The sequence below is a fragment of the Puntigrus tetrazona genome, chromosome 25, assembly GCF_018831695.1.
Source record: "Puntigrus tetrazona isolate hp1 chromosome 25, ASM1883169v1, whole genome shotgun sequence".
Classification (NCBI taxonomy): domain Eukaryota; kingdom Metazoa; phylum Chordata; class Actinopteri; order Cypriniformes; family Cyprinidae; genus Puntigrus; species Puntigrus tetrazona.
Window position 1 is genome coordinate 5,902,654 of NC_056723.1, and position 25,524 is coordinate 5,928,177.

General features: G+C 36.3%; 1 protein-coding gene across 3 annotated transcripts in view; it reads left to right on the top strand.

The window, feature by feature from the left end:
• The window catches only part of LOC122330900 (cytosolic carboxypeptidase 4), a 175,957-nt gene that overhangs the window by 39,737 nt on the left and 110,696 nt on the right, over positions 1 to 25,524 (top strand). For 2 of the 3 annotated variants that reach the window (XM_043228263.1, XM_043228261.1), the window contains exons 2-4: positions 16,224 to 16,291; positions 20,597 to 20,660; positions 22,516 to 22,662. In XM_043228263.1, coding sequence (XP_043084198.1) covers positions 16,241 to 16,291; positions 20,597 to 20,660; positions 22,516 to 22,662 — 262 coding nt within the window. In that variant the 5' untranslated portion in view covers positions 16,224 to 16,240. Of the gene's footprint in view, positions 1 to 4,861; positions 5,059 to 16,223; positions 16,292 to 20,596; positions 20,661 to 22,515; positions 22,663 to 25,524 lie in introns of those variants that run through there. The other variant, XM_043228262.1, reaches the window with a different exon arrangement.

Here is a 25,524-nt window from a genome sequence, read left to right on the forward strand (position 1 = left end):
TCTCTCTCTCTGTTTACTTTTTTGATGTGAGGTTGTTGGTGCAGGATTTGAGTAGGTGGGTGAGCGGGAGGACGGGATAAGGATATTGGAGTGGGGTGGGAGAACTGGCAACCCATGCTAAGGTCAGATTTCACTGCCCTCTCTCTGCATGTTTTATGGAAAGTGCTATTTCAGCCATCCCCAGCATGTGAGTGCCAGCGCTTGGTCGATTGCTCATGTTACAGTCGCCGTTTGAGTGACAGTTGGATTTTCTGGCACACAAAAGAGCCCAGTGGAAAATCCTGAGCCTGGCCGTGGCGGGATACTTCCACAGCACAGGTCCTGTTGCGTTGGGAACAAAATAAAAGACGCACATCCTATTCAGGTTGGAAGACAGGTGGGAAAAGAGTCTAGTGTCCACTGTGAGCCTGATGAAAGGGGGATACAAAATTGGCAACAAATATGTGCCCTACGAACACGTCTCTCTCCAAAAATACCATTAATGGCAAGAAAAGATGCTTAACGTGGTATTTTAAGTTAGTGGACCACGAGGGAATGAGTCATCCTCTTTAATTTGATGTTGAGATTTGCAGATGGCGATTAGACTCATGATCAGCAGTGTATTAAGCATTACTGGCTGCTGTCAAGTACACATTTTAACAGATTTTTCTTTTTAAAAAAAAAATTTGTTCTAAAATTGGACTCGGTGAGTCCTCTATTTTCCGAACCATAATCTGTTACCTTTATTTGTGAAAAAGATCCCCATGCATGGAAGCTCTTTTCTGCCATAAAACAGGTAATTTTGAGATCATTTCAACTTTAAAATAACTTGAAACTGCTGAATATTAAGCCACAGATATGGAAACTAAAACTGTGATATATATAGCTGCAGTTATATATCTAAAAGTTATAGTTTTAAATGACTGACTGATTGGGACTTTTTGATGATCATAATTTTGACAATTATGATCTTTTATAGATAATAGATGATATTGTGAGAGATAAATGTCACAATTTAGGTGTAAGTTTGCATATATTTTAGTTATGTAAATTTAAAATGATTTACTTGGAATTTTAAAAGGCCTTTTAAACCCATGACTTCTCACAGAATCATAAGCTTCCTTTGAGATAAAAAAATTCAGAGCTAAAGAGCCCATCTCCTTTTTATGATTTGTTATGATTACTGCCATATTGCTTGCTCGTTTTTACCTTGGTTATCAGATGAAAATAAACAATCATCCACTCTTAAAACCCGAGAGAAATTTAATCTAATATCTAATGGGAGCCAGCAACTTGAGATGGCTGTCTACGTGCATTTCATACCAAGGTTATCTTTTGCTAAGCGCACTAGATGACAAGTATGTCTGCTTAAGGGTCTCAGTATCCACATTTGCGTAATTCCCCTGTAAGAAGGTCTAAGCGTGGAATGAAAATTGGCCTCAGATGTGAAATTAAAACACTGTTGTCATCACTTGATCAAACCCACCTCCTTCAAAAGCTTGAGAGTTAAATTCATGAACTGTGAACATTATACAACTTGTTTTATTAACTCTAGAGGTATTCTTTCCGTGTCTTTATACAGTATAACACTTTTTTTTCTGTAAGGTTAATATTCAGCAGATCACATAACTTCTTTTAACTCTGAAACATGTGTAGACTGATTCCTGAATGAATGATTCTTGTTAGCCAGGAAGTTAAGCATTTAAGAAGAATCATGTCTGAATCAGTCTGTCAGTCATATAATGGACGTCAGTGGGCACACAATCTTTTAAGAGTAAAAAAAAAAAAACATGCATCCAAAAGCAAATGAAACCCTGCAGCTTGTGGTGATACACTGATGGGCAAAGACACAACATGATTGGTCTGTGCAAAAAACTGAATAGTATTTATATAGTTTTTTTAACCTCTGATACACCACAATGTCTGAGTCGTTCACAACAGCCGGAGCGTTGTCTTCTTGCTTTATGTCAGATCACAGACTTATTTGTGCATTTCTGCCACCTAGTTAGCTGGCGGTAATGCACAGATAAGTCTGCGATCTGATTACAAAAATAATCATTAGTTAATGTCTTATTAGCTAATATATTTAAAAATACTATATAGCTGATGTTTTTATATTTAAAAGAAAAATATTTTACCACTGAAAATGTCTTTTAAAATGGAATTCGAGCTTGTTCTAGTGAACCAAGTATCTGTATTTTGCCCTGCTGTCGATAACCAGTAATATAACTATATAATTTAATATAATAATATAATTTTCCAAGAGTATGATATAACTTTTATTCTTCAGGCCAACCATATATTCATGGGGAAAAAAACTGTTTGAATAAGGAAAGCAATAACTTTGCCATAGTATCCTTTTAAAAGTTATCACAGTTATTGCATTTATTCCCATTCCTTTTTTTTTTTTTTTTTTTTTTAAAGTAGCCTTTTGGCATCCACAGCTTGGATCTAGAGTGGACTGAAATAATTTATTTTGGCTTTATAGTTTAGAGCGTGTCCTTGGTGAGACTTTCAGGGATTGCATCCAGCCCACACAGTTTATCAATAATTTCTTGATGCCCGCTGTGATTTTCTCATTCACTTATTGATTTCAAGAAGCAAATGCTTTTATGCGCTTTCTTTTTCCTCTTGGAACCACAGAGTTTGTTTGTGATACTTTTTCAATGTCATGCGGAATATTGTAAACCACGGCATCATTTGTGGAGTGTTGTACTAAAAGGGTTGTGGAGTCATGAGGCAGGATGTTTATTTTTGCATTTAACCTGGGAATGGTTCACAACAAGATTTAAAGATGGATTGTTAACTGACAGCTTTGAGTGCTGAACGCTCTTACCGGCATTCTCGGCTCTGCTCTTATTTATTTATGGGACTCTGAGGAGCTTGGCATAGAAGTCTGTCATAGGTGCCCTGCATCACTCAGGTTGATAACTTATTTAACATGTTTGTGCTCAGAATGCTAGAAGAACAAGCGAAATGCTGTTCCCTGTGTAAAGAGGGTTATGCCACAGGGAAGGTGAGGGGAAAAAGAGGAGGAGTGCGCTCTGTTGTTTTAGAGATGAAGCTAAACCTCTCTGTGAGGGTCTTGATGAGGTCTCCTGAAAGGTATCCCCAGAAACCATGATCACGCTCTGCCTGCTTCAGCAGGGATAAAACTGTCCATGCCTCCCAGCTGGTTACTGGACCTGTGGTTTCATAAGCCTCTTAAACCTCTCGAATGTTCTCGAAACAGCTTGTGCACCCTGAGCTCTATATATATTCTGCCTCACTCGAAGATAAACAATAGTTACAAAAAGTGCCTCCGGTTCCACGCTTGTATCGTTAAGGCTGCATACCTATCAAGATGACCATCTACTGCTCCCACTGGTAGATCTTGAAGTGGAAAAAAACTTTAGATTATTCATGGTCTCATTTGTATTGGTACAAGAGTTTCAACATCTATCTGTTGTATCTGCCTGTACGTCCATCCATCCATCCTTCCATCCATTCATCCATCCATCAAAAACCTTGAATTTCCACTCATTGAATTTTCTTTGAATCGAGGTAGCAGACAAGATGCAGAATTCCAGCTTAATCAAATGCAAATTCAAGAATTGAATTGCAATTTCTCAGAACCTTTGTAGCAATGCTGAACTAGTTGCTCAACTAGTTAGCATCTTGTACCCTATCAAGGACACCAGAATATTGCTGGTAAACCAGCAATTAGTTCTTTCAGCTAAAGTTATTTAAAGGCATTGTTCATCTAGAAAATAAAATTTACATTTATTTACCAAATCTGTATGCCTGACTTTTGTGGAACACAAAACATATTTTGAAAGTCAATGTGATCGAATCAACATTGGAACACAATGACTTTTGTGTATCCATTTGTACCTTTCAAGTATCTTTGCTGGTCCTCTCGGGGTCCCCAGCTGAAGATAGCTTCCAAAAACACTGACGCTCAACTGAAATAAGCAAAATGTAAGGACTGTAAGTAAGTGGTTTGGAAAATAAGACCAAGAGACCAGAAGAGATTTGGCCCCCTGTCAAATTCTGCAGCAGGCAGAAGTCACTCTCCCAATGTAAAGTGTTAATTAAAAGGTTGGGAGACAGCCAAGCAGTCATAAATTTGTAGTTGTAGGCAGCCGCCTTTTAAAAGATATGCTTCTTTGAGCTTCCCGTGCATGCCTAGCTGTGGCGTTCAACAGTTTTGTTCATTTTCCATCTTGGAAGGCTAATGTTCTTGCACTGTGTGAAGTTCCTACAGCTAAACATCACTGTCTGAACTTGGCAACCAAGCTGAGGCTAATGGGGGTTTAGATGGTGATTTACAGCTGTTTTGTTCTGATGCAGTTTAGTAGCACTCAAGGGAGAATAACGACCTGAAATGTTGTCAACATGGATAGGGTAAGAGATGCACACTTGTGTGTGTGGTGATACTTGCTAGCTTTTGTGTCATGCCGATCAAAGGGATCCCATTGCATGCTTGCATGAATAGGGTTTATTTTCACTTGTGCATTCCCGGCATAACATGCTATTCATATTGTGTGGTGTGGATGGACACATCAAGAGGTCGGGACTAGTTTGGCCATCCTCCATTGGCAGGTTTTAAGTCTACCACCCACGCAACACCACAAACAAACACATTTATAAACCTTGCCATAAACTGTCTAAAGAAGCTGCATAAAACCACACCACTAACCTCCCCCACCCCCCCAGAAAGCCACCACACAACCCTAGACGACTTGTGCACCCTGGACTGATTTACATACCATTGGCATCTAGGGTACACTTGCCCCTGTTACATTTTGTCAGGCCAGAATCCAGTTGGGGAGTTCACCCAAAGGGAAGGAGGGCATTTAAAAAACGGCCAGGTGCGACCCTTACATTCAGGACTCAGTGAGTGGCCTAGAGGGAGGAGGTAGAAGCAGACAGGAATCTATACCGGACAAACTTCCACTTTGTCATACTCTTGGTCCTATATCCTTTTTGTCCTTTTTTCTGACACTTTTCACCATCTCAAGATGTACAGCTACTGTAAACCGGGTCACTTCACCTGGACAGCGACATTGAGAGAGTGTGGAAGCCTCACTAATGGGGGTAAGCGAGAAGATGAATCTCTGCAATGCTCTGAATGCACATCAAATCGTGCACTTGGCAAGAGTGTGCCGTGTGTAAAGAGAGCTCCTACGGGAGCTTGCACATGTAAATGTCTTGTTTTACTTGCACACAGGGATCTTATGCAGCCTTTAATAGCTTTTGACAAGGTTGCATGAGCTTGATGCATCTGGCTTTTTTTAAAAAGACTTCAGAGAAAAAAAATAATTGTAGAAGTTCGCATGGGTACATTTACAAGAGGAGTCAACCTTTTAAATGCATGCTTGCTTCTCAAGATAATCGACGCAAATGATGCAGGCATACTCTTGTTGACATGTAAAGATTTGCATGTATGCTTAGGCGCTGCCTTGTGATTGGTGAGCCAACAGTATGGGTGGAGCTTTTGTCTTTTCCAAATTGATTTTTGCACATCTCATGGATTTTGGACAACCACATGGAATGTCTGAAGACCCACCTCCTCTTTGCTGAGCTTAAGACGATGTGAGTTATTTCCATCGACTCAAGACATTGCACAACAGCTGTATCAGGTTTTGTTTCTAAAATAAGCTCAGCCTCTTCATGTCACAAATTACCATGTCAGTCCTGTCAAAATGACATTATTTTTATCTTGGAGTCTCAACTCAGCAGTTTTTGATATTTGTCCTCCTTGCCCGCTTTGTATGGTTAACTATCCTTGAGTTTGCCTCTCAAACATTGGGGTGTTTATGGTATTATGTAAATAAACAAAGACCACTGCTGAGTGACAGTTACATCCCATAGTGCAATTGTGCCAGGAGAATTCCATTGAGAGACAGCGAAAGCACTAAAGCTCTTCTGGCTTTAGGAAGACCATGTCCCACAGGTGTAGGTTATAATTTATAGACTCTGCCTATCTGGATTAGAGAGGGATTCAGTGGTATTGTGTGTGATGAAGTCACCTTGCCGCTTATGGGGATGTGATATCTGCAGTATTTGACGCTATTTCTTAGTTTATAGAACTGAATGTTCGCATGCGTTTGTGTATGTGCAACACTCTAGATGTTGTTTACACTTTTGAACAATATTGGTAAAAAAAAAAGATATGACCCCCTCTGTGTAATTTTAGCCGTGGCTGTATTCACTGAGGCATTTAAATATTTGTTCATTCTGCCGTGCCATTAGAGGCTTTAGGGAGATTAAGCCGAAACCCAGCGGGTACTGCTGATGTGTCACTAACACTGAGCACTGCTAGGGGACTTCAGGGTCAAACGGTTTGTTTTGTTTTTTTTTGTTATTATTAGCAAATTATTCATGGAGCCATAGTTGGTTTTGTGCAGAATGTTTTCTGATAGTGGTCAGTTTGAGCCTAGATAATCATGCGTGAACTTTGGCCTCTTGAAGATGTTAATTCTCTTTGTATAAAAGAATAATGTGATAATCAGCTCTAATTGAATTTACCTGCACAGATGGAATGTTTGTTTTTCAAAGTAGTGGATTAGCATTGCGCTAATGGCACTTTTCATGTGGATATGAATAACTAAGTGACTCAAATGTGAGGTGTGGTTGTTTTATTAAATTTTTTTTTTTTTTTTTTTTTTTTTTTCAAAGCAGGTTTCTAGTTTCCTCCTGAAGTTCAAGGATAAGTCATGCCATTTTCACCTACCCTTCATGGTGCTTGCTTCAGCAATTAGGGCAGCTGCTGCCCTAATGGAGACTGCTTGGATTTGTTGGCTCCCAAGGGCACAAGGAAAGCTATTTACCATTGCTGTTATTTTATCGTTGCTTTTTTTTTTTTCCTTTTGCATAGGACTTACAAAAAAACCTTCTTAGAACAAGAATGTAACGCCATCATAGCCCTGTTGTCTTTTTAAATATCATCCAAAAGCTAATGAAATATTGTAGAGTAAGTTGACGAAAGAGAACCAAAGATAGAATACAACTTGTATGGTTGACCTATAGAGGAGGAAGCCAAATGAAACCGTTGGCAGTTCTGACCAAGCATTTGACCCCATCGTGAACGTTTATCTTTGTAGCTTGAGCTGGGAGTGTTACCTTTCAGCTAATAATTCTTCTAATGATTTGCCAGATCCCTTTTTTTTTTTTTTTTTTTTTTTTTGTAATAGAAGGGCAGGAAGTCATACTTGAGATGGAACTTTAAGTTACTCTCATTGGCCACTAGTTTGACATCTATAGGTATCTGGCTGTATTTCCCACAGTGTTAACAATTATTTACTAAGGACTGAGAGAAACCTTTATAGAATGAACATGGCAGTGGAATGGCACATGCTATGCGGTGCACAGAGAACTTTGAAAGTTTCTAAAAATGACTTGGTACGCGATCATGATTAAGGTCTAAACAATGACACTGGATCTCAAAGTAAAATTTCCAATTCTCTATCTATCTATCTATCTATCTATCTATCTATCTATCTATCTATCTATCTATCTATCTATCTATCTATCTATCTATCTATCTATATATATACATACATACATATACATGACTAACCCTGTTAATTTGAATTTACTGAATTAAACATGAATTTGCTCTTTTTTTCATGTTTTTATGCTTGAAGGTAAAATCCAAGCTGTCAAAATATGAAAGTAGTGTTTTATATTTATTTATTCTGATGCATGTTTTATCAGATGTGACAGTTGCTAAGCAATGAATTGTTGCCCAGGGAACAGTCAATTTGGCAGAATGAGACACTGGAAAATCTTTTTTTATTTCATAATTGCCTGATTTGATCTAAGAAATGTTGTCATGCTTTGAACTGAGGAAGGATGAATCATCAAATATTGCAAAGCTTTTTGAAAATAGATCATTTGTGTCTAGAGGTAAACTTTTGGTTGGGGAACACAATTTTAGATAACGGAAATTTGTTTCTTAAACATTTTGTTTACAAGGTAAGTCCAACAGGAGTTTGCAGTATTCTTCAAAGCCGTAAGGCCCCACAAATCCAAACTGGGTGTTCAGTGTCTGTTAACGTTAAGGTCATCTGTATGTTTTTTGTTTTTTTGGGGGGGTTTTTTTCTTCTGGAAAAATGTACCACTTATGATCATGTCAGGCTTTTGACCGAGGGACAGGATTTAGCTGTTCAGCTTTAGCAGTAAGTCTAATGTAATGAAGCCGTGGGGGGGCAAAACTCATTTTTCTCTATTAAGATCAGTACAAAAGTAGCTTTTTTTTTTTTTTTGTAGGCAACATCTAATTTGCAGAAAAAGCTTAGATTTTTGGACACACAGGAATATAAACTAAATGCAATTGTCTGTTTAAAAAAAGAAAAACTTGTTCCAACTTGTTTTATTGGAAATATTGGAAGTACAGGATAGAAAATTGCATTCGTCAACCATTTCATTGTAGCTTTAGCCTTTTACTCCCCTTTAAATGGCAAATACTGTAAATATAGGCGATGTGACCTTATTTTTCTTCTGAATCACAATCTTAATGTCACTTAATAGCAGTGAATGGCATAATTATGTCTTCATAATGTAGCTTTTATTTAATAGGAGGAGATGAGTCTAATTTTTATGTGAAGGGCAGGCACTGCAATGCCTTATCAGCTCTTGATATGAAAAGGCTAGTTTAAATGTTATGTAATTATAGTTTCGACTATATATCTGATCACTAGAGGCCTTAAAATCACACCCTTAGATGCTGCTACTGATAATTTTCCTCAGTTATTATTTATGCTGAATATAGGACGTAATTGAAATAGAAGGGCCTTTTATCTACTTGATTATGATCCTGGTTTGAAAGAAATCTGAACAAGGGCTGGAACAGTTCAATTCAATCCAGGTATGCAGTGTAGGCGTCAGTGTTGAATGTTCTGTAATAAAGTTATATCTGGTATGAGCAGCTGGTCTTTTTAAGCAGGTGAGTTTCTAAACCTTTGACCCACAGTACGTCAGCATGCAGGGTCGAAGGTCAAGCATGGCTGCCTGTAACATTCATGACCTGAAAGGCATGAAATGAAAACATTTGCACGTTCCTGTGCAAACAAAAGTACTTTGACATTACACAAGGAAAAATCAGACATATAAAGATGCCAAGAGCAGAATTTCTCATCTTGCAATTCTGAGTTTACATCTTACAGTTCTTACTATGAAATCAGAATTCTGAAAAAAATATATATATATATATATATATATATATATATATATATATATATATATATATATATATATATATATATATATATATATATATATATATATATAATTTGTTTAAAGTATAGTTTGCATCTTGTGTTTTGAATCTCAATTGCACAATTTTTTTTGAGAGTTTACTTTTTGGAGTTTGTTTCGCAATTGTTTTAGCCCTGGAATAACAAAAGCAAAATTATGCAACTTTAAAATCTTTTCTCCCTCAAAAGTTTACATCCAACAGTTTGAACATTTTCTCCAGTTCCTATCTCAGTTCTGACAGAATTTTTGTGAAAAGTCAGAAATGGGAGATTTTATGACTAGCCATTTTTAAACGCTTTCTCTAAATCCTGAGGTGACATTTAGCAAGTTTACGTTGCTTTTGTTCCAACCGTGGCCAAAAAAAAATGACGCAACTTGAGGCTTTATCTCACGCTTGTGACTTACACCTGTGTTCATATCTTCAGTATTACTCCAGAATTTACATGCATCTATCTAATAAACATCAATGAAGCTATATTGCATCTGTGCTATGTAAACCATTTTTTTTGTTTGCATTATTAATGCAGTGGTGTTAGAGAAATGTCAACACGAGCACAAGTCCATAACACCTCTAGCTCTCTCTCCCTCTCTTGCGCACACTCTCAGTGGCTCATTTGGCTCGGAGCAGAGGTTTATCTCTTTTCCATCTGTCTGCCACAGCTCAGTGACTCCTAATTTATCATTCTGGTCAGAAGTGAATAGCTGGGTTTCTTCCTTGGATCTCAGTGCTGAGAATGGAATATCAACTCTTTATGTTGTGATTTGTAGTGTAGTAACCGAGTCTATTGCCAGACTATTTTAAGAAAGCATATGCAGTTACTGACATGTAATATAGGCTGCTACCTTTGATCCGGTGTGGGCCTGGCATTTCACCGACTTGATTAATGTTATCGATGAGAAAGCTGATTTTCCATAAATCCTCTGTTGATGATTTATGATTGACATGCCGAGTTGCTTTGTGCGTGGGGTGTGCTTGAGCTGCCTTATGCATTTGTCAATATATGTCGGGGTGAACCTGTGTCCTTTTAACTTGGCAAAGTCTGGCTGAGCTGCTTTGGTACTCGCTGTACTCCCAGCGGCTCTGTACAAGTTATGCGGAGAGCTTGTGAACTTCATAGTGCCCTTTTGGTTACAGTAGGAGATGAACTGATAATCCCAACCTATCATTTCAGATTTGTCTGCATGAAAGAGGTGCCGAGCAGAGCCTCCCTAAGCACTTACTGAGAGAAATGTCCATCTTTGTTGCACGCGTATGTCATCAGCTTCGAAAATGAAAAATGAATGCAATGCATCACTTTCACTAAAAAGTAATCAGTGCATTTAGTTACTTTTATATAACCACTGATCTTTAATACAGAACATTATTTATTTATTTAGATATATATATATATATATATATATATATATATATATATATATATATATATATATATATATATATATATATATATATATACACATAGATTAGTGAGAGTAATGTTATATTGTGATGCATTACTTGTAAATGTACCTTTCCCCAAATATTTGATAACCAGCTACATTTGATCCATCTATCTTTTAGTTATGAGTATTTGTGCATGAATGACAGTTAAAAATGAAAAAGGCTAAGATGTGAACGACAACATTAGCATTGGTGGAGGGGTGGTAGGCGGATTGCGACGGAAGGGGTGTTTTGTTTCTTGTCTTAAGCCTCTTACTCTTTAGCCCAGTCAAACATGAAGGTCAAAAATGTTTTTAAATAGTGCTCCGTACTCGAGGGAAATGTCGAGTAATGCTGGGAGGGGCAGGATGTGAATAAAGAACATGTCGCACCATCATCTAATTAGTTCAGTCTTTTGCTTCGGATGCGTCACAGTCGATGGCAATCTGAGAAATGCTGCACTAATTAGATATTAGTTTTCTTGCGCTGTGTCCACAACTTTTTTGATGCCTGATCATTTCTCTTAAACGCGTTTCATGCTCTTCTTGTTATACTCATAACAACAACACTGACTCAGTGCATTTCTCCATTTTGACATGATGTGTTGTCACTGTGGCACGTTAAGTCATGTTTCATATACCGCCATCTAGCGTTTAAACATCGCATTGCAAACTCAAACCATCAGCATTAGTTTCACGGCCAAGTTGATGTTCTTTTTAAACCCTATTCAGATGATATTTTCAGTTTTAACGGTGATGTAGAATAGCATTTGCATGCCTACAATGCAATAAAAACTTCCAATGCATTCCGATGGGAGATAATTCAGAAATTACAACAGTTTGTTTTACACATGGTCGGCCACAAGACCGTTTTCCAACATGGTGTCGAATGTTACGCCAAGCTCATTGCTCTCATTATAATGGTTCATTTTTCCCAGCTTTCCTTTTCTTTCTAAGCTTCCAGTTACTGCGGCATGGTAATTGTACTTCAAAGCGTTCTCCCAAACAAGCTTTCATTGTGCCAAATAGCCAAATTACTACACAAAGTGTCAAACTGTAACCCTTAGCAGTGCTCAGGCAAGATTTTTAAAATTAATTTGGCACAATTCCTCCTCGTAAACTCATGTCAGTTCAGATGAGAACCGCTTTCTGAACAATCCTGGTGTTTGTCCAAAAAAAAAAAAAAAAAAAAAAACAACAACCCAAAAACTGCAGAAAGATTGTTGTCATAACCAATTACCTCTCATGGACTCGCACGAAAATGAAATCCTAAGACCTTGATCACAGCTGCAATTAGCAAGAGCTGCTAATTCTTATTTTAGCCTGGGAACAAATGGTGGGGTGGAAACTCACTCGGCTCTGAAACTCGAACTTGTGAAATACGTCTCAAGTCGGATAATGACTGACCGGGTCACTCGGAACAGGACAGAGGTGAAGATGGATGCTGTAGCGGGAGCTGTTGTTAGCATGTCCTGCGTCAGCACAACACTGCACGTCTGGGAAAGAGTCAAGGTCCCTTCTGGGTATCAGGCTTCTGTTACCCAAAACACAGAACCTGGGTTCTGGGACCACTAATTTTAGTTGTGCTTAATAACGCACAGCTGACTGGGTTGAAAATACTTGCTGTAATTCCACTTGAATGTGTAAAGTTGTGTGTTGACGTTCTCTGAAGAGTGTAAACACTGTGGCACTTTCAGAATTCCTCTGTTTGTTTGAACATACAGACGTGTCAAAGTGTTGTTCAACCAATAGCATGAGGGCAGAAGTGTAGGTGGAACTGTTTGGCTGGGCAGAGTTACTGTTGTTATTATTACAATAATAACTCATTTTTTCCCCCTTGTAGTTTATTTTGTATGACTATTGTCATAAAATAACCATTATTATTATTAATAATACTTTTATTATTATTAATTTTATTTTTATTATATCCATAATAACTCCAAATAGTATGTTTTCTAATGTATAATTACAATAAAACATTATTATTCTTATTATAATGATTAATTTGATTAAATGTTTAGCTATTATTATTAATATAATAATAATATAAATAATATTATTATACTATAATACATAAAACTCTAAATCATTAACTCTACATATTTTGTTTTCCTTATATAAATTACAATTCCTTTAACATGATTATTTTTAATAAAATGTTTTCCTCTTAATTGTAATTAAATTCTCAACAACAATGGTGGTGGTGGTGGTGGTGGTGGTGGTGGTGGTGATGATGATAACAATAATTACACCAAAAACTAAATTGTAATAAATTCTCAACAACAATAATGATAATAACAATAAGAATACCTTTTCAGCCAAATAATATAGATCATTTTTAGGTAAGTTTAAGTGTAGTTTACAATGACTTTTAGTAAGCAAATTTATTTATTAATTTATTATTATTTTATTTTTTATTAATTTTAACTAAATATCCAGTTTGTTACTTTTATGACCGTGCTTAAACTCAGCAGAAAGAAAGTTTGTGTTGTTTAAGGATTTAAGCAAAAAGTTGAAAAATGCTAATGCAAACAGCAGGCTACATATGCGTTCCCTCTGCAAAGATTACTCAGCTGTTTTTGTATGCCGACAGCCGTCTGTTTTGGCTCCTTAAACATAAACAAAATCAGCCCGACTGTAGAGAAAGGAGTCGGGTTACTGTCAGCGAATCAGCTAATGAAAACGACTCGCATAAGCCTTCATCAGCTGCTGACTATAAACATTCCTCTCTGATTGGACCATTAATGCAAAACTGTTTGATGACGCACGGCGCGACAGGTGACGCTGCGCTTGTTTGTTCTGTGCAAGTTAAACCCTATTCAGAGGTGGTCCGGTAAATTAGTTGTTCAAAAATGTACTTTGAATCTCAAATTGAATGTCAAGTTATTCACACAGATGTCCACTTTTAATAATTGTGCTTTTACTAAATGGAAAACCTACCCATTCGAACCTCTAGTGGTCAGTTCAGGCCAGCTTTTTGTCCGTCCGGTTGCCTGTCCTTGCTTTGATTTGTCTGAACAACATCTTGATCTCATCAGTTGCACTAGAGCTGTCATCACCCAGGATTCATGTCCTCTACTGACGTTCAGTGTCCTAAAACAGTGGTATAAATAGCTGTGTGTTTGCAGCTGGACACAATATTCTTGCTGTGGCCTGATGGCACATTTAAGTCATCTTCCACATAATAGTTGGCAGATTAAATTGTGCCCATGATTGAGATAATTATAAGGTCTGAGAGAAGAAGGGCGGGTGTAAATTTGTAGAAATACTGTGCTGCTTTGAAGAGAGAGTTCATCCAAGAATAAAAATTGTTGACTCTTGTCTACTCGGATATAATAATTGTGGCCGTTCTTTTCTATGCAGTTACGATGGTGATGGACACAAAAGCACCAATAAACTATGATTTAAAGTTTATTCTGGTGTGTGCAACTAGTGATATTTTCAAACCATATGTAGATTTTAAATAAGATTCAACCAAACCTAAAGTCATTGTGTTGACCTTAACACCTCCAGAACCACGTTAAAATGGCCTTTTGACTTCAGTAGATTACACTTGAGTCTTACATGGATCACTTTTATAATGCATTTTTTAGTCACTTGGAACTTTACAGCCCATTTTAAGTATGTGGAAACGAGTGGCCGGGATGTTCTTCAAAATACGACATATACAATATCATATAAGATAGCTAGCTTAACGTTTTAAAACACATTTGCCGAATTTGAAGGCAGATGCTTTCTTGGCATCGATGACGCTTTGCCAAAAAGCTGTCACTCACGAGGTTTGGGGTGGCTAGGCTTGCTTTTTTTCCAAAACGTCAGCGTTTTGTTCTTGCACGATCACGCGCTGAATATGCCAATTCATGCAGCAGCATAACCCTAGGAAGACAGTGGGTGTAGTGTTTAGAAAGACAAACAACCTGTAACTTTTACACTATGCACTAGTCATTTTGTACTGTTATTGTTATTATAACCAATTAGATTATATTTTAGAGAAAATCAATAATAATGGGCTATTAACTGGGGTTTCCATATGAGAAAGCTGATCACGTGATTGCGCGCTCTCTCGTTTGCGAGATGATCTATGAATCATAAATCAGAGGTGAATCAAATGGCTACTTGTGTATTCATGTGTGAATGCGTGTTTGTGTATTTATTCCATGTTAAAGCACTTTGTCATATGTTGATGACACTCGTGGCACTGCTCGTGGAAAATTATAGCTGTAACATAACTCGAACACAAGCAACTGTACTGTAATAATATCTGAGCCCTGGGAATCTCTATATAGAGGCGTTATGACCTGAACCTGCTTTATAGGCTGAAGCAAACTTTCAGGTATTGGTTTTCTTTCATTATTTTGTTTTAGCTGTATGCGCACCCCTTACAACACAAGTTTATTGCTCCTTCATAGCTCAGGAGACTAGATTTCTATTGTTCGCTTTTTTTAAAATTCATTTGGAGCAATACAAATAGGAACAAAATGGACTAATTTGACGTACCTGTACAGTAAGCGGGTGGAATGACCCAGATAAATTAACAAATTATATATAAAAATAACAAAAATGTGTGTGTGTATTTTTTGCATTGCATTTTATTTATTATTATCATTTTTTACTTTCATAGAGACTGTATTGAGATTTGCAGTTTGCAGCTCTCATTTGGAATTTTTCATATACAACATTTATAGCTCTGAGAGCGGTCCAATTAATTTATTACAACATTATTCCTGGACGTTCTCCGACAATTGAAAACATCCAATTTTAAAAACGCTTAAAACTGGTAACGCGAACGTTGGAAAACATTAAGGGAATGTTCCATTAAAAACTTTGCGCAAGCTTCCATTACCGTTCAATGTTCTCTGCAATGTTTAAAAAGAAAGAGTTCTGAAATAAGTCGAAACGTTACGGGAAAACAAAAACAAACAAAAGGTTCCGTGAACAGACTCTGATAATGTTTTATTTTTTTTGCGTGTGCGCTGATGTTTCGAGAACGCTGTTAAAGACCAGCTAACATTCTGGTGATGTTCGAGCGAGAGAACCTTGCCAGAACATTAGCCAAAGTTCAGACGGCATTCCCTGTTCGCCGGGCATGGCAACAAAAACACAGCTGCGAGTGTGTCTCCCACGCTAATCACGTTCATTTACTCCGTCGAGATCCATTTCGGGGGATAGATCATCTTTATAATGGCAGTGCCAGGCCATGTTTAAGCACAGCTTGACTATATTAGCTCTCTCACGCATGTACACACACACTCTCGCTCACTTCTCTTCTTTATCTCACACACACACACACACACAAGAAGATTCCTCAGCCTCTTGATATCCCTCCAGGCCGTGTCCTCTCTCCTGTGAAATGCTCGGCTTGGTTTAATCCCTGTGTCTCGTCAGGCCCTTTTAATAGGAGCCTCATCTCAATGTCCGTGCACAACTGGAGCAGGCCGCGGGTTTATCTGAGGGAGATAGAGTTTCAGGCGACAAGCTTGAACCCCTCTCGGCTTTAACTGTACCCGTCTGTCTTGTTAAAGCGCAGAGGGAGAAGGTGCCTCCTCTGTGTCACTCTAACCTCTCTTTCATTTCTCTTCAGCACGATCGAGGCCCACCATGGCGGCACCGAGCTCCGGCGGACTCGAGGTCCTCCTCGGCACGTTGCAGGTAAGCGCGCATTGTTTGGGAACGAGTGCATCTGGATTCTCTCTCGTCCTTTGACACGTCGAGCTTAGGAACGGCCCACAGATGGGAACGCTACCCGCACACACAGGACACTTTCCGTGTGCTGAGTGAGAAAGATAAATGACATGGCCTCTCAGTACCATAAAAAGTAGCCGGCGGTTAACGTAAACTTGTTTACCCCCCTTGAGGCGAGTTTAACCAACGTTTACGTTAACGTGCGCGACGGAATGCAGCGCTTGGATTTTTTTGAGCTGGTTTTAGCGGATTGAATTGGAAACGTTTTTTTTCTAGATTTAAGGAATCTTATTGGTCACCGAGTTCGACATTTTCACACGTTGGAAAATAAATTCGACCTCACGTTCTGTCAATTAAAAAAAAACCCCAAAATATTAAGAGAAATATTCTTTAATGACATGACTGTGTTTATATTAACTACTTCCATCATCAGAAAACAATAAGTAGTGTTTATTCAAACCATTGAGAGAGATAGTAATAACATAATTGCAAGCATCAATAAAATAGTTATTGTTGGTTTAAAATGAACGTGCAGACCAGTGAACATATTTTTGTTTATTGTTTTTCATATCTGTTTCAAGCTGATCGGTTGAAATGCCTCGCAAAATGCCTCGTACCCAAATTGTACATTCAAATGTGATTTTTATCTACTTCCGCAGCTTACGGTGACTGATTTTATATCAGTGATTTGTATATATCAGTTACTGCCAATGAGCCGCTGAGGCCTTATATGCTCGCAGGAGGGCGACGTGCCGAATTCCCGATAACTTTCTTCCTCTAGCATGAAAATCAAACTCAGGAGAGCAGAAATTATTTAGTGTACGCGTCAAAGCGCTTAATTGAGAGTGAAAACCATAAGATGAGATTTATTCCCCTTATGCCGATAAGAGCCTTGTAAGGAAAAGTGGAAAAGGGGTTTGGAAGGAAACAAGTGCAGCAATGAGCTGAGTGTGATTAAACGTAAGCTTTAAAAGGTTTCTGATCTCACCAGAGGGAAAAATGTATACTGCTTTAAAGGGACAGAGAACAAATAACGTTCTAGACTTGAAAGCATACCTAAATGTTATTGTTGAAGTGATTGATCCTATCATAGAATCCTCAAGGCTCAATAGATGTTGTTTTTTTTATTTATTATTATTATTTATTTTTATTAATAGTTTCTTTTACTAGTATAATGTTCTGATACATTACATTGTAGTCTGAATTAAAATAAAAAATATATAAAAAAAAAAAAATATATATATATATATATATATATATATAAGTAACCTTGGACCAGTCTTAAGTCAAATGGGTATATTTGTCCTAACAAACCATGCATCAATGGAAAGCTTATTTATTCAACTTTTAGATGTCAATTATTAAATTTCAATTATTTAAAGAAAAACTTACCCTTATGGCTGGTTTTGTGATTCAGGGTCACATATTGTGTGTGTGCACTGGACATTTTTGCTATTAAGAATTTTTTGTATAATTATTACTAGTGATTATTGTAAAATGTGACTGGTTACATTTATAGTGTATTTTATAGATTTTTTTATGCCCCTAAACACAATATGGCAAATTTTACTTAATTTTAGTGTACACTAGATCAAATGTCACACATGTGACACAAAAATCTGTCTCATTTGGGCAAAAAACATGCCCCGTATGTCCTGTCAGTTCAAATAAGAATCCTTGCAGCTGCTTGGCATTGACCATGTGGCCTCGGCTCTGAAGAATTGACTCTTTTATTACAACGCAAACTGACAAGGGTAGCTAGTAATACCCTCACGATTAGCCACAGCCAGCGTGTCGCCTTCCTCCAGCCATGACTGGCATCAAACGTAGCAATAAGTCCCAAATTCACTGTCCTTGACATGGAGCTGTTGGTGCCTGAAATGGGATTCCTGCTAATTCAAATTGAGACTGACACAGACGCTCAGGGTGCCGTGTCGGAGTTAGTTTTTCTTCATATTCTTCCTCTGCTTCTCCCTTCCTGTTTTATAGCTCTCGTATGGCTTGCAGAGGCACACCAGGTCCTGCCTTTGGTGTCTAAAATGTACAAAATCATTTTGAAGGTGTGTCAGAATAACTTTTAATAGATTTCCTGCGCTATTCAGAATTGCTTGGCCTCAAAGGACCGGCTCTCAGCCAAAGCTCTCCTGGAGCGCTCCTGCCACCCTCTTAAAAGTTAATGGTGTGCACTGAGAGGTAGTCAATGCTCCTCATTAGAGTATTAAAAACGAATGGGCATACGAAATGTTTCACTTTCAAGTGCTTTCTGAGTATATTACCGCACTTCCTCCTTCCGATTAGCAGATGGGAAACATTTTGGCGTAGGTGACGCCGGACCAAAATAGATGTAATTACTCATAATTTCAAGTATCGTTGGATTATTCTGTTAAAAGATTGTTGGGCAAATAATGCTCTAATGACGTGCCAGCTGGCTCTCTATGCTAGTCACACTCATTAATGTTGAGTAATTAACATGGTTGCATGGAATTAGCCCAGATGGTGATGATGGGGCCATCGATTTTCAAGAAAAGCGCACACTCAGTTCTACTAGTGTAAAAGTTCATCCTCAGTGAGTTGTGGTTTCTTCATTAAAACCAGTCACCTTCAGGGGTAGAAATTAATGGGGGTATATGGAGCGAAAATGCCACACAGTATGTCAAAAGTGCCATAGAAATAAAATTTAAAGGACTGAAAATGTCCTTAAAATGAATTCATTTGTTCTGTATCAGTAACATTTTCTATTTTATGTCTCAGAATTATACAGATTTTTAATAAAACATGGGTTTAATAAAGACATTTGGCATAAATATGTGTGTTTTTATACTTTGTGCCCTCATAAAGGTCATAAAATCCCCTGAAATAAAGTTTAAGAAAGTTCACCCAAAAATCATTTCCTAACCCTGAGGTTTTTGTTGGTTTATTACTTTTTCTTTCTGCCATGGGACAGCAGGATTTGCTTGACAAAATGTCTTGCCGGCTCTTTGGTCTTTTAATGAAAGGGAATAAAAAACAGGACTGTTGTGCTGTAAAAATGTACCATAAAAAGTTAGAAAAAGTGATCCATACCACCCATGTGCTTCCTTTAGACTCTTCGGAAGTCTAAGATCATTTACTGAATATCTTTTTTTAGAAATTTGCTGTTGTGTATATTGCGTCCCATCAAGACACTCTTGGTTTGGTGTCCAGACGTGAAATATCAATCATTCCAGATTTGGGAGCTTGTGTGAAATAACATATAATAATAATAATAATAATAATAATAATAATAATAATAATGTTACAGATTTTTAAAAATAGTTTTCAGGATATTTTACGTTGAGGTTTTGCTAAGTATAAATATATGGGTTTATTAGATGGATAGATAGAAGGGGAATGATGGATGGATGGATAGAAGGGGATGGATGAATGGATAGAAGGGGAATGATGGATGGATAGATAGAAGGGGAATGATGGATGGATGGATAGAAGGGGAATGATGGATGGATAGATAGAAGGGGAATGATGGATGGATGGATAGAAGGGGAATGATGGATGGATGGATAGATAGACAGAAGTGTATGATGGATGGATAAAAATACAATAAAAATAAAAGCTTTGTCGAAATGTATAAAACATTCTTATACACATAAAAATTGAAATGAAATCCAGAATGCATCTATTTCAATAATACAAACAATACGCCTCCACAGCCACAGAAGCTAGCCCCATTGACTTTTAAAGTGCATGTATGACTGCTCTGCTGACACTGGTCTCTTTTGCGGGTAAGATCGACAGCTCCTGGCAGGACACGTCTCTTTGCGGTGCAGTTGGCTGTGGAGATGCCTAATAGGATTCAATGGCTACTGTCAGAAAGACACGGCCAGCACAGATGCAGGCAGGACAATGTTGTGTTCTCTCTCTCTTCGTGTCGTTTTTGCTCTATAATGAGAGCTGAAGCTTGAATCCCCAGCTGTGGAGTTCCTTCTCTGAGGATTACAGCCCCCGACCGCCGAGCCGTCAACTGCTGCTGCTTTTAACCACGGGGCTCCAGGTCCCCGCCGGGGTACCAGTCCCAATGCATTCTGAAAATGGACACAATGGCGGAAGATTTTTGCTGTGCCAGCCAGGAAGCACTCAACACTTTATATCTCACATGGGGCGTGCATAGTGATGTCATCTGTGAATGCTTTGTTAGAGTTGTTTAGATTGTTTTGTGGTTGTTGAGCCACATTTTGTGTGGACCATTATAGGAAGCCTCCACTTTTAAGCGTGCTGATCTTTCTGTTCTTTTTTCAGAACGCTGGAGACATCGAGAACATGCTAAACATCCTCAACGTCCTGGATGAACTGATGTCAGCAGGTGAGACGCCCGTTTTCTGTCACATCTCTGCATTGATTGTGTGTTGGAATTTGTTTCATCAACCAGGAAGAAGTGAAACCACTTGGTTTGTCCAATAACTCCACAAACCACTTATAAATGGGCATCTTTCAACTTGGGCACTTGTATGTCCTAGGGATTCATTTCATATATTTAACACATAAATATTTGTTAAATATGCATCTGTATCATTTTTTTTTTTTTTTTTTTGCTTAAAATGGTTTGCCTTAACCCTTATATAACTAAAAAAAAAAAACTAATCTACTTTGGTATAAAATAATATTGTGTGTGTGTGTGTGTGTGTGTATATATATATATATATATATATATATATATATATTATATTATATATATATATATACATAATTTTTAAATTTATTTATTTATTATTTTTACATAATTTATTTATTTTTATTTTTTACATAATTTTTAAATAAATCAAGTCTAAACATAAACAGAGGTCAATTTAATCAATCTAATCAAACTAATATAGTATAATTATTTTATAATTAAAATATAAATATATATTTTTTAATCACAATAGTCTAAACAAAGTAAACCAAATACAGGTCAATTTAATTTGTCCACAATATTCAAGTATTATTTGTATAATATTTATTTAATGTTGTAAATTTTTTTGTCATTTTTATTTATTATTATTATTGTTATTATTATTATTTGGTTGATTTTTAGCATCAACCTATTTATTTTTGCTACTTTTTTATTCCTGAACCCATTTGTTATTTTAGAACTCTCAGCTTTGGTGTAATTTCCACAAATCAACAATTTGGCTTCTAATGTTTTTTGTTTTCCCCCAGGTGTTATTGTATTTTTTTAAGAAATTAGTCATAACCTGAGGGAAAAAAATATAACTAAATTAAATTACAAACAATATAAATGGCTCTTTTGCAGACATCCTGTTGAATATGCTATATGAATATTGTTTATTGGTTTGGATTTATAATATAGTAAATGCTAGTTATGAAATTATGCTTAAGACAAAGCAGCAAATTAATTTAAAAGATTTGCAAAATATTCTTACTACATAATAATACAGATAAGACAATCACAACACTAAAAATGTCCTGTGAAGAAACTCCAGTGTACAGTTAAAGATTACTCTCTACTTGTTCATGTGCATTTAAATATTGTCAAAATTAAAATAAATTTTTTTTTTAAAATAATTATTTATATATATATATATATATATATATATATATATATATATATATATATATATATATATATATATATTATTTTTTTTTTTTTCTTCTCACAATCTTTGGATAAAAGGATCTGTTGAGTGAACAGTAGTAAATAAATTGCTTGATTTATAAATGGACACTTTGAGAATAAATAAATATATAAAAAAAAGAAAATCCACAATAATCCAAATGCATTACCTTCAAATCAAAATCTTTTAAAGCAGTCTCAATAACAATGAAAATGTGACGTCAATTCACATTTCTCCCAGGATCTAATTATATAAACTCAACTCTTCAATGCTATTTATTTCCATATCTTGGCCTTATTCTTGTCTATTATTTCCCAACAAATCTATCGAATAATACTCTTGTAGAGGTGGAACAGTACTATACTAATCCTGCAATCGGAAATTAATTCACTGCAAGGTAATTAGCCAAATTTATTCACCAGCCTCCAGCACAAAGTTCTAATCAGCACAAATTTTCATAAATTCTGAAAGAAAGTGGAGAATAAACCCAGACATCATCTTGCGATAGCGCGCCATTGGCAAAAATGGCACCGTAGCTTAGCGTACGAGCTGTTATCAGTCTAAATTTGACATTTTACAAATGATGGCGGCTATTTCCTGTAGGCACAGACAGACGGATTCATCACATGATCTCCAAAGGAGGCAGCGAGGCCCTGCTGACGGCTCTGGTGAACTCAGCCCGCAGCTTCACGCCAAACTACACCATCCTACTGCCCCTGCTGCACCTGCTGGCCAAGGTGGGCCACCGAGGTGAGTCATGCGGAGGCGGGGCTAGGAGAGGAGGGGAGGAGACAAACGTATGATTGACAGGCTTTTTTTTATTTTACTGGTGACAAAACAGGTCAACATTCTCGGGTAAACATTACAGTAGGTGTACTTCAAGGGACATTTTGTAGTATAAATAGTGCCAGAAGTGCGTGCTCACTGAATATCGAAAAAAGGATAAGCGTGCCCTTTTTTTAAATACCCAGATTATGTACTTAAATATCCAAGAAATATTGCTCAGCTCAGCTTTAGTTACGTCACAAATTCATACACTACATGTATGTACATAGTGCACAGGGCATGTTGTGTCATTTGGGACACAGTCATTCCTCAAATGCAAAATGAAAAGTAAAAGGCAAAGTATTATTATTTTTTTTATATATATAAAATTGTAGAATTTATTGATATTTAAGCTTTTGCTATTCTTTTCTTTTGCTAAGTTTTTCCGTTATTTATTCATATATGTACATTAATATTAACATCTTATGAAATGTCTAATTTTTCATATCTAATATTTATTAAAAATATCTAATCTATTTAGGTTTCTTTTGTAATCTCAGTTTTTGTCATTTACGTATTTTTCACCTGATTTCCTTTATTTGCCAAATAACTATTTCTACTTTTCATGCAATATTTATACTTGTGTACATATTAATAATAATATCATATTTAATGTCAATTTTCTTATCTAGTATTTTTATTATTTTTTTAATTAAATTACATTTTTTAAATTTGATTTAATATTTTTGTTTTTATTACTTTTATTTTTTTTTAACAATACATTTATATTCTAGCTTTTTTTATAGTTATCTGTAGTGAATGAATGTAATGAATTGTGATTTAAATGTCACTTTCATGAAATAACTGCTTAAATATTTTTCCACAAGTGAATATAAGTAAATAGCATTGACAGAATTTCAGTTTTAGCCGAAATATTCCTATAATTTTGAAATATTTTCTAATTGGCTGTGATTTTCAGTTTTCAGTGTGGACTGAAAAAATAACTGGCTCCATAAACTTGATTAAGAGACAGTGTTGTGTTCGACTCCCAATTCATTTTCGCGTTTTGCTCTTCAACCCATTCATTTTAAGCGGGTTCACACTGCAGGAGACAGTCATATTTCTCATAATGATTTATAATTTAATCATCTTTAGTGCTGAGTATTTCTGAGTTCATTGCTGGACTGCTATAAATAGCACCTCTCCAAAAATAGACGTCTCTAATGTGCAGAACGCCCATAAGTCACATCTCATCTGAAGGCGCAGACAGCATGCGTAGGGTCGCTGTCGGGTCAGGTAAAAGCCCTCAGTCCTGAGAGGTCGGAGGTCGCCGTCTGAGCGCAAGCACGGTTGGTGTTTAGATGTTGTGTAACCGAAGAAGCCAGAGTTTGATCCCTCGCTGGATCTCGTGTCTGTCAGCGTTCCTACTCTTGCACTTTGATGTCTATCCTAATGAACCCCGGCAACAGGGTGAGTCAAACCAGCAGGGTACGTTTTCCTTCATCTTCACGTCTCCCTTTGGCATTTAGACAAAACACGTCTAAAAGCAAACTCCATCTGTTGAGAGCGTAAAGTAGTTCACAAGCGGGATTTTTTTCGTGCTCAAGCTGTTTTTGTAAGCGCTTGTAGTCGTAGTGGGCCTGCGGGATGTTGAGTTTGAATGGTTTCTGTTGCGTTCCTCGCTGGGCGGTGGGTTTTTATGGACAGCGTTTTCCATCCCACACCGACTTTTCAATAATCCATTTGCATTTATGAAGCAGAGATCACTGAATGTTTCAAATGATGCAATGATCTGCACTACTTGCAGTTTCGTAAATAGTTGATGTACTGTATGGAAATACTGTAACATCCTGTGTTTTTGTTACTCTGCTTTTACTCATCTTACAAGGATAGTTCACCAAAGCATGAAAATATTGTAATAATTTTATTAAATACTTAAATACTTGCTGTTATGTTGTTCCAAATCTGTATGACTATTTGTTTTGTTGAACAAGGAGAGGGAATTAAATAATGTAGATTTTACATATAATGTACATATACATTTACATATAATTTACATATAATTACATAATGTAGATTTTATATATATATATATATATATATATATATATATATATATATATATATATATATATATATATATATATATATATATATATATATATATATATATATATATATATATATAATGGTGTTGTATGTTATAAAACAGATATTTAATTATACATTATATGTGCCATAATCTGATCCTCACTTAAAGGTTTTTAGAAAACACTTACTAGTGAATAATTTACTAGATTTGAATAATTTTTTTTAGTGTAGTGTAAAAAGTGTAAATCTTTTAAATTCAAAATGTGATGCCTTAATTTAATTGTAGCATTTAAATTATTATTTTTTTTTTTTATGTTTTGGTATTTTAAATGTCTCTAGAAAAATTACTATGGAAGTACAATATCAGCCAGATGTTCTCTCATAATATGTGGAAAAATTAAACAAAAATTTGGCTTTTTGGCATCTTCTTAAATTTTAATACTAATTATTTATTACTGAATAAAAGTATTAATTTCTTAAAATCTGTGCCATACTTTATTGCAAAAGTCACTGTAAAAAATAAAAATGGCTTTTTGGTATCTTCTAGAATATTACAAATTATTTTATGCTAATTGTAAATGTATTTGTTGAATACATTTTTGCACAGTAAGTCCAGGAAAGTGCATTAAAATTTAAGAATGATGGATCTTGTGTATCACTTGGGATCACAGAATGAATCAGATTTGTATTTTTTTTTTTTTCTTGATTTTGAAAGTGATGTTGTCCCTTTGATATCCCAATTTCCCCTATTAGACA